This window comes from Pleurodeles waltl, chromosome 9 (genome assembly GCF_031143425.1).
Source record: "Pleurodeles waltl isolate 20211129_DDA chromosome 9, aPleWal1.hap1.20221129, whole genome shotgun sequence".
Classification (NCBI taxonomy): Eukaryota; Metazoa; Chordata; class Amphibia; order Caudata; family Salamandridae; genus Pleurodeles; species Pleurodeles waltl.
This window is the reverse complement of record NC_090448.1, coordinates 1,188,336,875-1,188,352,950: the sequence shown is the minus strand read 5'-3', so window position 1 is coordinate 1,188,352,950 and position 16,076 is coordinate 1,188,336,875. Positions and strand designations below refer to the sequence as shown.

The following is a 16,076-nucleotide window of genomic DNA, read 5'->3' as shown; positions in this document are numbered from 1 at the left end:
ATCTATTGATAAAGACCTTGCTCATTTTTAGGTTTCATGTGATTCTTTGTTATTTCTTTTACTTCAAATGTTAAAATTTGTATTTTATATTTTTTTGTAAATAGTATTTATTAGATTTGGATTTGGATTTAACTGTGAAATAGCTTTCTTATTTAATGTTTGTTAATGAACAGGAGAGGATGTGTTATGATGTGTGAACTTTTACAATGTGAGCGGAGGCCGGATTCGGGAGAAGACGGTTAACGCGAGGGAGACAGATTGTGTTGTAGTGGAAATAAACTTACGAACGAACAAACAACGCGTTTATGAACTAAATTACTACAAACGTCTTGTGAGATAATCTAGCAGACAACCAGGGGGCCTGAGCCCAAGGGGCTGTGGGAGCTGCCCTGGACCTGAAGCAGTGTAGATGGCACTTACCAAGGTGCAGTCACTGAGACCTCGTGCTCTGGACCAGGGCAGACATCATTAACGGGCCTTCCCTGTGCACAGCTGCTGACAACTCATGCTCTGGAGCAGGGCAGACATCATTAACGGGCCTTCCCTGTGCACAGCTGCTGAGACCTCATGCTCTGGAGCAGGGCAGCCATCATTAGACGGTACTTCCCTGTGCACAGCTGCTGAGACCTGGTGCTCTGGAGCAGGGCAGACATCATTAGACGGGCCTTCCCTGTGCACAGCCGCTGACACCTCTTGCTCTGGACCAGGGCAGACATCATTAAATAGGGCCTTCCCTGTGCACAGCTGCTGAGACCTCATGCTCTGGAGCAGGGCAGACATCATGATATGCCTCTCTCCTGTGCACAGCTGCTGAGACCTGGTGCTCTGGACCAGGGCAGACATCGTTAACGGGCCTTCCCTGTGCACAGCTGCTGACAACTCATGCTCTGGAGCAGGGCAGACATCATTAACGGGCCTTCCCTGTGCACAGCTGCTGAGACCTCATGCTCTGGAGCAGGGCAGACATCGTTAACGGGCCTTCCCTGTGCACAGCTGCTGACAACTCATGCTCTGGAGCAGGGCAGACAACATTAACGGGCCTTCCCTGTGCACAGCTGCTGAGACCTGGTGCTCTGGACCAGGGCAGACATCGTTAACGGGCCTTCCCTGTGCACAGCTGCTGACAACTCATGCTCTGGAGCAGGGCAGCCATCATTAGACGGTACTTCCCTGTGCACAGCTGCTGAGACCTGGTGCTCTGGAGCAGGGCAGACATCATTAGACGGGCCTTCCCTGTGCACAGCCGCTGACACCTCGTGCTCTGGACCAGGGCAGACATCATTAAATAGGGCCTTCCCTGTGCACAGCTGCTGAGATCTCATGCTCTGGAGCAGGGCAGACATCATTAAACAGGGCCTTCCCTGTGCACAGCTGCTGAGATCTCATGCTCTGGAGCAGGGCAGACATCGTTAACGGGCCTTCCCTGTGCACAGCTGCTGACAACTCATGCTCTGGAGCAGGGCAGACAACATTAACGGGCCTTCCCTGTGCACAGCTGCTGAGACCTGGTGCTCTGGACCAGGGCAGACATCGTTAACGGGCCTTCCCTGTGCACAGCTGCTGACAACTCATGCTCTGGAGCAGGGCAGCCATCATTAGACGGTACTTGCCTGTGCACAGCTGCTGAGACCTGGTGCTCTGGAGCAGGGCAGACATCATTAGACGGGCCTTCCCTGTGCACAGCCGCTGACACCTCGTGCTCTGGACCAGGGCAGACATCATTAAATAGGGTCTTCCCTGTGCACAGCTGCTGAGACCTCATGCTCTGGAGCAGGGCAGACATCATTAGACGGGCCTTCCCTGTGCACAGCTGCTGAGATCTCATGCTCTGGAGCAGGGCAGACAACATTAACGGGCCTTCCCTGTGCACAGCTGCTGAGACCTGGTGCTCTGGACCAGGGCAGACATCGTTAACGGGCCTTCCCTGTGCACAGCTGCTGACAACTCATGCTCTGGAGCAGGGCAGACAACATTAACGGGCCTTCCCTGTGCACAGCTGCTGAGACCTGGTGCTCTGGACCAGGGCAGACATCGTTAACGGGCCTTCCCTGTGCACAGCTGCTGACAACTCATGCTCTGGAGCAGGGCAGCCATCATTAGACGGTACTTCCCTGTGCACAGCTGCTGAGACCTGGTGCTCTGGAGCAGGGCAGACATCATTAGACGGGCCTTCCCTGTGCACAGCCGCTGACACCTCTTGCTCTGGACCAGGGCAGACATCATTAAATAGGGCCTTCCCTGTGCACAGCTGCTGAGACCTCATGCTCTGGAGCAGGGCAGACATCGTTAACGGGCCTTCCCTGTGCACAGCTGCTGACAACTCATGCTCTGGAGCAGGGCAGACAACATTAACGGGCCTTCCCTGTGCACAGCTGCTGAGACCTGGTGCTCTGGACCAGGGCAGACATCGTTAACGGGCCTTCCCTGTGCACAGCTGCTGAGACCTCATGCTCTGGAGCAGGGCAGCCATCATTAGACGGTACTTCCCTGTGCACAGCTGCTGAGACCTGGTGCTCTGGAGCAGGGCAGACATCATTAGACGGGCCTTCCCTGTGCACAGCCGCTGACACCTCGTGCTCTGGACCAGGGCAGACATCATTAAATAGGGCCTTCCCTGTGCACAGCTGCTGAGATCTCATGCTCTGGAGCAGGGCAGACATCATTAAACAGGGCCTTCCCTGTGCACAGCTGCTGAGACCTCATGCTCTGGAGCAGGGCAGCCATCATTAGACGGTACTTCCCTGTGCACAGCTGCTGAGACCTGGTGCTCTGGAGCAGGGCAGACATCATTAGACGGGCCTTCCCTGTGCACAGCCGCTGACACCTCTTGCTCTGGACCAGGGCAGACATCATTAAATAGGGCCTTCCCTGTGCACAGCTGCTGAGACCTCATGCTCTGGAGCAGGGCAGACATCATGATATGCCTCTCTCCTGTGCACAGCTGCTGAGACCTGGTGCTCTGGACCAGGGCAGACATCGTTAACGGGCCTTCCCTGTGCACAGCTGCTGACAACTCATGCTCTGGAGCAGGGCAGACATCATTAACGGGCCTTCCCTGTGCACAGCTGCTGAGACCTCATGCTCTGGAGCAGGGCAGACATCGTTAACGGGCCTTCCCTGTGCACAGCTGCTGACAACTCATGCTCTGGAGCAGGGCAGACAACATTAACGGGCCTTCCCTGTGCACAGCTGCTGAGACCTGGTGCTCTGGACCAGGGCAAACATCGTTAACGGGCCTTCCCTGTGCACAGCTGCTGACAACTCATGCTCTGGAGCAGGGCAGCCATCATTAGACGGTACTTCCCTGTGCACAGCTGCTGAGACCTGGTGCTCTGGAGCAGGGCAGACATCATTAGACGGGCCTTCCCTGTGCACAGCCGCTGACACCTCGTGCTCTGGACCAGGGCAGACATCATTAAATAGGGCCTTCCCTGTGCACAGCTGCTGAGATCTCATGCTCTGGAGCAGGGCAGACATCATTAAACAGGGCCTTCCCTGTGCACAGCTGCTGAGATCTCATGCTCTGGAGCAGGGCAGACATCGTTAACGGGCCTTCCCTGTGCACAGCTGCTGACAACTCATGCTCTGGAGCAGGGCAGACAACATTAACGGGCCTTCCCTGTGCACAGCTGCTGAGACCTGGTGCTCTGGACCAGGGCAGACATCGTTAACGGGCCTTCCCTGTGCACAGCTGCTGACAACTCATGCTCTGGAGCAGGGCAGCCATCATTAGACGGTACTTGCCTGTGCACAGCTGCTGAGACCTGGTGCTCTGGAGCAGGGCAGACATCATTAGACGGGCCTTCCCTGTGCACAGCCGCTGACACCTCGTGCTCTGGACCAGGGCAGACATCATTAAATAGGGTCTTCCCTGTGCACAGCTGCTGAGACCTCATGCTCTGGAGCAGGGCAGACATCATTAGACGGGCCTTCCCTGTGCACAGCTGCTGAGATCTCATGCTCTGGAGCAGGGCAGACAACATTAACGGGCCTTCCCTGTGCACAGCTGCTGAGACCTGGTGCTCTGGACCAGGGCAGACATCGTTAACGGGCCTTCCCTGTGCACAGCTGCTGACAACTCATGCTCTGGAGCAGGGCAGACAACATTAACGGGCCTTCCCTGTGCACAGCTGCTGAGACCTGGTGCTCTGGACCAGGGCAGACATCGTTAACGGGCCTTCCCTGTGCACAGCTGCTGACAACTCATGCTCTGGAGCAGGGCAGCCATCATTAGACGGTACTTCCCTGTGCACAGCTGCTGAGACCTGGTGCTCTGGAGCAGGGCAGACATCATTAGACGGGCCTTCCCTGTGCACAGCCGCTGACACCTCTTGCTCTGGACCAGGGCAGACATCATTAAATAGGGCCTTCCCTGTGCACAGCTGCTGAGACCTCATGCTCTGGAGCAGGGCAGACATCGTTAACGGGCCTTCCCTGTGCACAGCTGCTGACAACTCATGCTCTGGAGCAGGGCAGACAACATTAACGGGCCTTCCCTGTGCACAGCTGCTGAGACCTGGTGCTCTGGACCAGGGCAGACATCGTTAACGGGCCTTCCCTGTGCACAGCTGCTGAGACCTCATGCTCTGGAGCAGGGCAGCCATCATTAGACGGTACTTCCCTGTGCACAGCTGCTGAGACCTGGTGCTCTGGAGCAGGGCAGACATCATTAAACGGGCCTTCCCTGTGCACAGCCGCTGACACCTCGTGCTCTGGACCAGGGCAGACATCATTAAATAGGGCCTTCCCTGTGCACAGCTGCTGAGATCTCATGCTCTGGAGCAGGGCAGACATCATTAAACAGGGCCTTCCCTGTGCACAGCTGCTGAGATCTCGTGCTCTGGAGCAGGGCAGACATCGTTAACGGGCCTTCCCTGTGCACAGCTGCTGACAACTCATGCTCTGGAGCAGGGCAGCCATCATTAGACGGTACTTCCCTGTGCACAGCTGCTGAGACCTGGTGCTCTGGACCAGGGCAGACAACATTAACGGGCCTTCCCTGTGCACAGCTGCTGACAACTCATGCTCTGGAGCAGGGCAGCCATCATTAGACGGGTCTTCCCTGCGCACAGCTGCTGAGACCTGGTGCTCTGGAGCAGGGCAGACAACATTAGACGGTACTTCCCTGTGCACAGCTGCTGAGACCTGGTGCTCTGGAATAGGGCAGACATCATTAGACGGGCCTTCCCTGTGCACAGCCGCTGACACCTCTTGCTCTGGACCAGGGCAGACATCATTAAATAGGGCCTTCCCTGTGCACAGCTGCTGAGACCTCATGCTCTGGAGCAGGGCAGACATCGTTTACGGGCCTTCCCTGTGCACAGCTGCTGACAACTCATGCTCTGGAGCAGGGCAGACAACATTAACGGGCCTTCCCTGTGCACAGCTGCTGAGACCTGGTGCTCTGGACCAGGGCAGACATCGTTAACGGGCCTTCCCTGTGCACAGCTGCTGACAACTCATGCTCTGGAGCAGGGCAGACAACATTAACGGGCCTTCCCTGTGCACAGCTGCTGAGACCTGGTGCTCTGGACCAGGGCAGACATCGTTAACGGGCCTTCCCTGTGCACAGCTGCTGACAACTCATGCTCTGGAGCAGGGCAGCCATCATTAGACGGTACTTCCCTGTGCACAGCTGCTGAGACCTGGTGCTCTGGAGCAGGGCAGACATCATTAGACGGGCCTTCCCTGTGCACAGCCGCTGACACCTCTTGCTCTGGACCAGGGCAGACATCATTAAATAGGGCCTTCCCTGTGCACAGCTGCTGACAACTCATGCTCTGGAGCAGGGCAGACAACATTAACGGGCCTTCCCTGTGCACAGCTGCTGAGACCTGGTGCTCTGGAGCAGGGCAGACATCATTAGACGGGCCTTCCCTGTGCACAGCCGCTGACACCTCGTGCTCTGGACCAGGGCAGACATCATTAAATAGGGCCTTCCCTGTGCACAGCTGCTGAGATCTCATGCTCTGGAGCAGGGCAGACATCATTAAACAGGGCCTTCCCTGTGCACAGCTGCTGAGATCTCATGCTCTGGAGCAGGGCAGACATCATTAGACGGGCCTTCCCTGTGCACAGCTGCTGAGACCTCATGCTCTGGTGGAGGGCAGACATCATTAGAAGCGCCTCTAACCTATACAGCTGCTGAGACCTCATGCTCTGGAGCAGGGCAGACATCATTAAACAGGGCCTTCCCTGTGCACAGCTGCTGAGATCTCATGCTCTGGAGCAGGGCAGACATCATTAAACAGGGCCTTCCCTATGCACAGCTGCTGAGATCTCATGCTCTGGAGCAGGGCAGACATCATTAGACGGGCCTTCCCTGTGCACAGCTGCTGAGACCTCATGCTCTGGTGGAGGGCAGACATCATTAGAAGCGCCTCTAACCTATACAGCTGCTGAGACCTCATGCTCTGGAGCAGGGCAGACATCATTAAACAGGGCCTTCCCTGTGCACAGCTGCTGAGATGTCGTGCTCTGGAGCAGGGCAGCCATCATTAGACGGTACTTCCCTGTGCACAGCTGCTGAGACCTGGTGCTCTGGAGCAGGGCAGACATCATTAGACGGGTCTTCCCTGCGCACAGCTGCTGAGACCTGGTGCTCTGGAGCAGGGCAGACATCATTAGACGGGCCTTCCCTGCACACAGCTGCTGAGACCTGGTGCTCTGGAGCAGGGCAGACATCATTAGACGGGCCTTCCCTGTGCACAGCCGCTGACACCTCTTGCTCTGTACCAGGGCAGACATCATTAAATAGGGCCTTCCCTGTGCACAGCTGCTGAGACCTCATGCTCTGGAGCAGGGCAGACATCATTAGAAGGGCCTTTCCTGCACACAGCTGCTGACACCTCGTGCTCTGGAGCAGGGCAGACATCATTAGACGGGCCTTCACTGCGCCCAGCTGCTGACACCTCGTGCTCTGGACCAGGGCAGACATCATTAAATAGGGCCTTCCCTGTGCACAGCTGCTGAGACCTCGTGCTCTGGAGCAGGGCAGGCATCATTAGACGGCCCTTCCCTGTGCACAGCTGCTGGGACCTGGTGCTCTGGAGCAGGGCAGACATCATTATATGCCTCTTCCCTGTGCATAGCTGCTGAGACCTCGTGCTCTGGAGCAGGGCAGACATCATTAGTGGGCCTTCTCTGTGCACAGCTGCTGAGACCTGGTGCTCTGGAGGAGGACAGACATCATTATATGCCTCTTCCCCACGCACAGCTTCTGAGACCTCATGCTCTGGAGCAGGGCAGACATCTCAGTGCTCCACAGATCCCTGGAAGCAGTTGCTCGCTTCTGGACAAGGTCTCCTCTGCAAGCTGACTCCAGACCCCCTCTCCAGAGCAGGGCAGGCTTTCCATCCCTCAAGGCAGCCCAGCAGCCCACACAGCAGGGACTGTAAGTGAGGCTCAGTGCCAGCTTAGTATCAAGGCAGCCACCAGGCAGATCTGTGTCCTGGAGATCAGTTTCTTCTAATACACACTGATGTGCAGCTCATCATTGGACCCTAAGGTATCCACAGAAGCAAGTGGGAGCCACAAGGCTAGCCAATCAGGACCTGTGCACAGTTTGACTGCTGAGTTCCTCATCCAATCAGATCTTCTATGCTGGGGTGACCAGACGTCACCGATAGGCCCGCACAGCCCCGTTTCTCTAGGACTGTCCTGACACCCCAACACCTTTTGCTCAGACAAAGACATGTCCTGGTTTTTCAGAGAGGGTCGTGGGGCGCGTACAGTGATCAGTGTGGTGCAGGCTGACGGGTCCTCAGTCCCTCCTAACACCAGCTCAGCAGTGCAAGGAACTCTCCCTCCGCACCACCAAGCTAGTTTTTTGTAAAGAGTAGTAATAAAGGCCACACACATAGCTGATGTCGATCAATCACACAAAGTTTATTGGTAAGAAATGAACGCGAACCTCCTCCCAAGCCAGCCAACATCAACTGACTTGTTGGGAACCCACCACCCCAACAATCTGGTTCTCTCACAGAAGCTAAAAGAACACAGAGAATATTACATATCCTCCTCCTTTCCAGTTTTCCCAAACAAAAAGAACTACCACACACATAGAACACAAAAGGAAAAAAAAACACAATTATAACTTAAAATCTACTAGCACAGGATAAAATAAAGTTGTGCTGGAATTGAAAAATAAAACAGAGTTCCCAGACACAATTTAAAAAAATTGTACATAGTCCTGTAAATAACATGGTGGTCTGAGAACCCTCTGGATGCGACCATCATCTGTAGTGCCATCATAAGAGGCAGACTCTGCATTCACATGCTCATGTTCCGAGCATCTATCTCCCGAAACAGGCATCCGATGCTCTACTCTCTCCTTTTCATCTGACTTAGTAACTAAATCTTCATCACTCTTCAACGTAAAACTGTTGTATCCCTTCGGATTAGAGTCCACCCGGACTCTCGCCCTTTTTCCTTCCTTTGGTAAACTGCCACTTTCCTTTTATTCCATGTATCACCATTCTCCAACTCCACATGACTTTCACCTACCTTCTTAACTCTGAAAGGACCCCAGAACTTAGCAAGACCACCAACAACTCTACCGTGTCTGTTCTTAACCCAAACACACTCCATTAGATCCTTTTCCCTTACGAGTTTGTTCTCACCATTAGAATCACGCACACAACCACTAGACAACCATGCTACCAAGAGTTTAGAACCTGGCTTCCTGCCCCTCATCCTTTCAAATGGAGATGCTCCCGTAGCTCTATTCACCGTAGTACGTTGAGCCCAAACCATCTCTTCCACCAGTCCTTTCACATCTTTCCCACACTGACTACCCATTAATATGGTCCTCTTCACTAATCGGTTCACTCTCTCAACCATTCCATTGGCTTGTGGATTGTAAAGAGCTGTACGCCTGTCAATAATCCCACAGTTTTCCAAGAATTTCCTCATCTCATGAGAGGTAAGTTGGGTGCCATTATCAGTAATTAAAACTCTAGGAAAATCTTCCTCCATGAATACTTCCTTCAATACTTCAATGGTACTCTTAGTACTAATCTCCTGCACAAACTTTACAACTACCCATCTTGAGTGCACATCCACCATGACCGCAGCATTTCTGTACAAGTTCCCCTCACCTTGCATAGGACCAATAAAATCCAAACATACAGTACTCCAGGGCAAACCAGGATCCTCAATATGCCCCTGAACTCCTTGTGCATCAACTTTCAATCTTTTTTCACTCTCTTTACACGTCGTGCAATCTACAACCCACTTAGAAATCATGTCATCCATACCTGGCCACCAGAAATATTCCCTGACTCCCTTCTTGGTCATAGTTTGACCAAGATGGCCCTCATGTGCCAATACTATTTTTTTTTTCCTTAGACCCTCTGGCGGAATGAATTTATCGTTCCTCATCACTAAGTTCAGGTCTAAAACAGACAACTCATCCATCAGTTTTAAATAAGGTCTCAAAGATGGAACAACAGTACTGTCCCTCCTTTTACCATCCACAATCATTCACACGACACCCTTGAGAACTAAATCTTTCTCCATGGAAGTTCTCCATTCCTCCACCGAAAATGTACCTTCACCCCAGTACTTGATATCACTCAACCAAGCTATGGCACCTTCCATTTCTTTGAGTAAATCTTCTGCCTTGTCCACACACACCGAGTCTAAAGGTAGCCTAGACAGAGAATCTGCTCGAGCATTCTCCCAAACCGGAATGTAACTCATAGTAAACCGATACTCTTCAAGCCTGGCAGCTAACCTCGCTAGTCTAGCAGAACCTTTACCTGCTCCCCCAGGACTCAAAACTTTAAGTAACGGTTTGTGATCAGAACGCAAAGTAAAATCAATACCCCAAAGGAAAGTCCTGAAGTGCTCCACAGACCACATAGCAGCCAAAGCCTCATCTTCTATCACTGAATAATTTTGTTTGCAAGCCGCCAAAGAGCGTGAGTTAAACGCTACAGTTATCTCTTTTCCTTTACATACTTGGGCGAGCACCGCAGTCAGAACTGTCTTAAGACGAGTGTCAAATGGAGATAAAATACAGGCCTCACAAATGTCTCTCTTGCCTGCATCAAATGCGAATTGTTGTTCTCTCCCACACATGAAATTGGACCCCTTCCTCAGCAATATTCTTAAACTTTCAGTTTTCTGGGCAAAATTTTCAACAAACTTGTTATAATACTCTAAGAACCCCATAAATGAATGCAATTGGTCTTTGTTACATGGAATGGGTGTAGAGCGAATAGCATTTAGCAAATCTTCTTTGGGTCTGAATCCTTCTCCCGAAACATTATGACCTAGGTAGTCAATTTCCTCCAACAAAAATGTGCACTTGTCTTTCCTCAAAGTCAAACCAGCCTTGCACAGTTTGTTCAAAACTGATTTAAGAACAGTATTGTGTTCGCTTACTGTCTGACCAAAAATCAATATGTCATCTTGAAAATAAGTCACATTCTGCATTCCAGAAAACAAGTTTGACATAATTCTCTGAAAATCACTCGCTGCAGAAGACAACCCAAAAGGCATTCTAGTGAACTGAAATGTGCCCTCCATAGTTATAAAGGCAGTTAGCGCTCAAGAATCGTCATGTAATTTGATTTGATGATATGCACTCCTCATATTCAACTTCGAAAAATACTTCCCCCCTTTGAGCAGAGACAACAGTTCATTTATGTTTGGAAGAGGAAAAGAGTCTGTGACTACAAATTGATTTAAACTGCATAAATCCACACAAAAACGAAGTTCACCATCACTTTTTTTTGTAATAACAACTGGTGAAACCCATGGAGAGGCCTCAACAGGTTCAATTATACCTTGGTCCATCATGTCTTGTAACCTTTTGTTTACTTCATCCCTAACTACAAGCGGCACTCTCCTCACTTTGTGTTTCATAGGGACTGCATCTTTTTTTAGTATGATTTTATGGACATAGTTTTTCAGTTCCCCCAACTTTTCATCAAAAACGCCTTTAGCATCTTCAAGAATTTTATCCAAACATTCATCCTCTATCATTAAAATCTTGCTAGCTGAATGAGGATCAATGATAATGTGCAAGTCGAATTGATGCTCCCACCCTAAAATTGGTGGTCCAGACTCAGCCACGTACATTTTCCCTTCAACGCATCAATGACCAAACTCTATGCAAGAAACAAAATAACCTAAAACATCAATCTCTACCCCTTGATATCCTCTGGGGTTTATGTCTTTAGGTAACAAAGAAACATCATGCCATAACTCGATCCACAGTGATTTTGGAATTATAGTATACAGTGACCCAGAATCCACCATTAATTCCACTTCCTTGTCAGCGATGGTAAATACTCCTTTGGGCCTAGTCTCTCTTCCTCTCCCTGATACTGAAGACTGGACAACTAAGATGCGATCACTAACACCACCTTCTTCTGCCAAATCCGCTACCGCAACCCTTGAGTTGAAGCCATCCTTGCCCATCCGAGCAAAGTGTCCCTTACGACCAAATTACCTGCATTCTTATTCACAGCGAAGCACCATTTAGCATCACTGGTATGAGCTGAGCTCCCACACCTTGCGCTGAATTTAGATTTAGACGAGATTAGACCTTTGATCCCTTGTTTACTATATGTAGCACCACTGTGCTTACAAGAATTAAATTTCTTTGATACTACTGCAACTTCTTCTTCACTTTTAACACTGCCACTTCCTTTCTTGTTAATCTCTCGCATGCATATTTCTGATTCCTCTACTATTTTTGCAATAGTAATAGCATCCTTTAGAGAAAGATTCTTTGCCGCCCACAAGCGTTCCTGTTTTTTTTTTTACTCCTGCACTGTACAATAAATTGGTCACAAATTAACTCATCGGTCACAGGTCCAAATTTGCACTTCACAGATAGTTCACATAAGCTAGAAATAAAGTCTTCTAATGACTCTCCATCTTTTTGTGGTCTAGTGTAGAATTTATAACGTGACATTACTATATTTTCTTCTTTAGCGAAAATGAAGAAGCAAATCGTAGCTTTGCTTCTTCATAGACATCAACCAACGGTTGACCATCATCTGCAGATTTCTGATAAATACTTGAATATATGGTGGGCTTCTTTGCCAACTGTGCCTAACAATGACGCTTTCTTCCTATGCGCAGAGACGTTTTGACCACCTAATGCTACCACTTAGTTCTCAAAAAGATCTATCCATTCCTCCCATTGGACAGATGATTGAGATTTATGGTCCAAAAACGGGGTTGGAATGTTAATGGCAGAAGTCATCTCAAATCACTGATAACCTATCTTCAGGATGAATACAGAATTTTACTGTATTATCTTTTATTAATGCTGTCTCCTCCACTAATGGTTGCCAAGGACTTTTCCTCTATTTCAGCAAACGAGGAATGAACGCAAATACCCGGCAGCGGGTGACAGTGTAACACACCCGAAGCACAGACATAAACCTGCAAATACCCGGCAGCGGGTGACAGTGTAACACACCCGATGCACAGACATAAAACTGCCCTATGCCTGGCAGAGGGTGACAGTGTAACACACCCGAAGCACAGACATAAAACTGCAAAGTACCTGGCAGCGGGTGACAGTGTAACACACCCGATGCACAGACATAAACCTGCAAATACCCGGCAGCGGGTGACAGTGTAACACACCCGAAGCACAGACATAAACCTGCAAATACCCGGCAGCGGGTGACAGTCTAACACACCCGAAGCACAGACATAAAACTGCAAATACCCGGCAGCGGGTGACAGTGTAACACACCCATGGCACAGACATAAAACTACTCAATACCCGGCAGCGGGTGATAGTGTAACACACCCGAAGCACAGACATAAAACTGCAAAGTACCTGGCAGCAGGTGACAGTCTAACACACTCGATGCACAGACATAAAACTGCAAATACCCGGCAGCGGGTGACAGTGTAACACACCCGATGCACAGACATAAACCTGCAAATACCCGGCAGCGGGTGACAGTGTAACACACCCGATGCACAGACATAAACCTGCAAATACCCGGCAGCGGGTGACAGTGTAACACACCCGAAGCACAGACATAAACCTGCAAATACCCGGCAGCGGGTGACAGTGTAACACACCCGATGCACAGACATAAAACTGCCCTATGCCTGGCAGAGGGTGACAGTGTAACACACCCGAAGCACAGACATAAAACTACTCAATACCCGGCAGCGGGTGATAGTGTAACACACCCGAAGCACAGACATAAAACTGCAAAGTACCTGGCAGCAGGTGACAGTCTAACACACTCGATGCACAGACATAAAACTGCAAATACCCGGCAGCGGGTGACAGTGTAACACACCCGATGCACAGACATAAACCTGCAAATACCCGGCAGCGGGTGACAGTGTAACACACCCGATGCACAGACATAAACCTGCAAATACCCGGCAGCGGGTGACAGTGTAACACACCCGAAGCACAGACATAAACCTGCAAATACCCGGCAGCGGGTGACAGTCTAACACACCCGAAGCACAGACATAAAACTGCAAATACCCGGCAGCGGGTGACAGTGTAACACACCCATGGCACAGACATAAAACTACTCAATACCCGGCAGCGGGTGATAGTGTAACACACCCGAAGCACAGACATAAAACTGCAAAGTACCTGGCAGCAGGTGACAGTCTAACACACTCGATGCACAGACATAAAACTGCAAATACCCGGCAGCGGGTGACAGTGTAACACACCCGAAGCACAGACATAAAACTGCACAATGTTGGCGCGGGTATAACATACACACTTGAAGCACAGACGCACAACTGCTCCATAGCGGGCCTCGTGTGACAGGATTGAACACGTCTGTGTTGCGCTGTTGTTGTGCACAACCGCGTGGTTTGTGTCCCTCTGGGGCGGTGCCAGGCCACGCAGCTGTGACCAGAAGTGTGGCCTGTGGTACAGGGCTGTGGTATTGTTGTGTTGTTGTGCTGTGTTCTCTCGTGTCTTGTGGCCTCGAACGTGTAACAGTTAATGGGGAGGGGGGAGCTCCCAGAACCGAGGCAGAGTCGGGGAGGAGCGGGGAGGGACTTTCGGAGGCAGATGGAGAGAGGGAAGGGGGGGTGAGGGGAGCGAAAGAAGTGAGGGGAGGAGAAGTGGAGGGAAGTGGAGGAGAGGGGAGGAAAGGGGAGGGAAGGAGTCCGGGGCGGAGAGAGGGATAGGTGGGCAGAAGGAGGGGCAGGAAAGTGAAAGTCTGTGGGGAGGGAGGGAAGGACTGAGAGGGAGGAGGAGGAACCACACATCAGCCTTCAGCCTCCACCTCAGTGCGCACCTCTCCCTCCTCAGGTGCAGAGAGCGCTGAGCGCTGGGAGGAGAGGGAGGCGCTGTGCTTGCTGCTGAGGGAGCTCTAGCGCTGTCTGTACTGAGGGCACTTGGTAGGCGCTGTCTGTAGTGAGGGCACCTGGTAGGCGCTGTCTGTAGTGAGGGCACCAGGGAGGCGCTGTGCCTGCTGCTGAGGGAGCTCTAGCGCTGTCTGTACTGAGGGCACTTGGTAGGCGCTGTCTGTAGTGAGGGCACCAGGGAGGCGCTGTGCCTGCTGCTGAGGGAGCTCTAGCGCTGTCTGTAGTGAGGGCACCTGGTAGGCGCTGTCTGCAGGGAGGGCACCTGGTGGGCGCTGTATGCACTGGGGGACTTGATAGGCGCTATCCGCACTGAGTGCACCTTGTAGGCGCTATCTGCAGTGAGGGCACCTGGTGGGCGCTGTCTGCACTAGGGCACATGGTAGGAGCTACCTGGACTGAGTTCATCTGGTAGGCGCTGTTTCCACTGAGGGCACCAGCGCAAAACACCTGTTTGAGGGGCTCCCTGCAGTTTCGGACTGTCTTTGGGGGGGCTCTGCGAGCGTGTCCTCCCCAGGCTGAATGTCTGCCGCTGGCCCCCCTCTGCCAGGATGTTAGGGGCGGTGAAGATGGAAGGACATGAGACCCCCGACTGGAGCAACTACTACCCGGACCCGCATGAGGTGAGTGACTGAGGGTCCCGGGGGGGGCGGGGGGGGGTGAAATTCACGTGAAGCTGCTGCCCCCAGCTAATGCTCATGGGGTGGGTGGGGGCTCTGTGGGTTGAAAGACACTGAAGGTGCCCCCGTCTGCTCCTTCCGCTTCGGGGGTCCCTGCAGGCCTCTGGGGGTGCCCCTCAGCTCCCACCTGCTGTTGGGGGGTTCCTGTGTATGCTGCGGCTCCTTGCGTCATACTTTGCGGGTTCCTGTGTGTGCTGTGGGTCTGTGCACCTGCTTTGGGGGTTCATGTAGGTGAGGCGGGTGTGTACCCCCCGATCCGAGAGATTCCAGCAGGTGCAGCGGGTCTGGGACAGCTGCCGTGGGGGTTCCCGCAGGTGTCTGGCCGGGCTCTGGGGGCCCCTCTAGTTCCCTCTCGCTGACACTGACCCCGGCTCCCCACATGTTCCTGTGCCCGCTCCTGCCACTGCTCACTGAAGCCTCCGGGCGGCGCTGTTGAGCCATCTCCCAGCACTGCACAGTCACCGGCCGCAGCCCCAGGGGATCCGGGTACAGGGGAAGGTGCCGGGGGGGGGGGGGGCGGGGGGGGAGGGAGAGGCAGGATCCAGACAGCACTGGGGGGGGGAGGGGGGTGCAGAGGCAGGAACCAGGCAGCACTGGGGGGGGGGCAGAGGCAGGAACCAGGCAGCACTGGGGGGGGGGGGGCAGCGGCAGGAACCAGGCAGCACTGGGGGGGGGGCAGAGGCATGAACCAGACAGCACTGGGGGGGGGGGCAGAGGCAGGAACCAGGCAGCACTGGGGGGGGGGGGCAGCGGCAGGAACCAGACAGCACTGGGGGGGGGGGGCAGCGGCAGGAACCAGGCAGCACTGGGGGGGGGGGAGGGCAGAGGCAGGAACCAGGCAGCACTGGGGGGGGGGGGCAGCGGCAGGAACCAGGCAGCACTGGGGGGGGGGGGGCAGCGGCAGGAACCAGGCAGCACTGGGGGGGGGGGCAGAGGCAGGATCCAGACAGCACTGGGGGGGGAGGGGGGGTGCAGAGGCATGAACCAGACAGCACTGGGGGGGGGGGCAGAGGCAGGAACCAGGCAGCACTGGGGAGGGGGACAGGGGCAGGAACCAGGGAGGGCAGA

General features: G+C 53.0%; 1 protein-coding gene across 1 annotated transcript in view; it reads left to right on the top strand.

Moving 5' to 3' along the window:
• The first annotated feature begins 14,254 nt into the window (after window positions 1-14,254).
• The window catches only part of FOXA1 (forkhead box A1), a 100,771-nt gene continuing 98,949 nt past the window's right edge, over window positions 14,255-16,076 (top strand). The window contains exon 1 of the mRNA XM_069209147.1: window positions 14,255-14,951. Coding sequence (XP_069065248.1) covers window positions 14,880-14,951 — 72 coding nt within the window. The 5' untranslated portion in view covers window positions 14,255-14,879. The remainder of the gene's footprint in view (window positions 14,952-16,076) is intronic.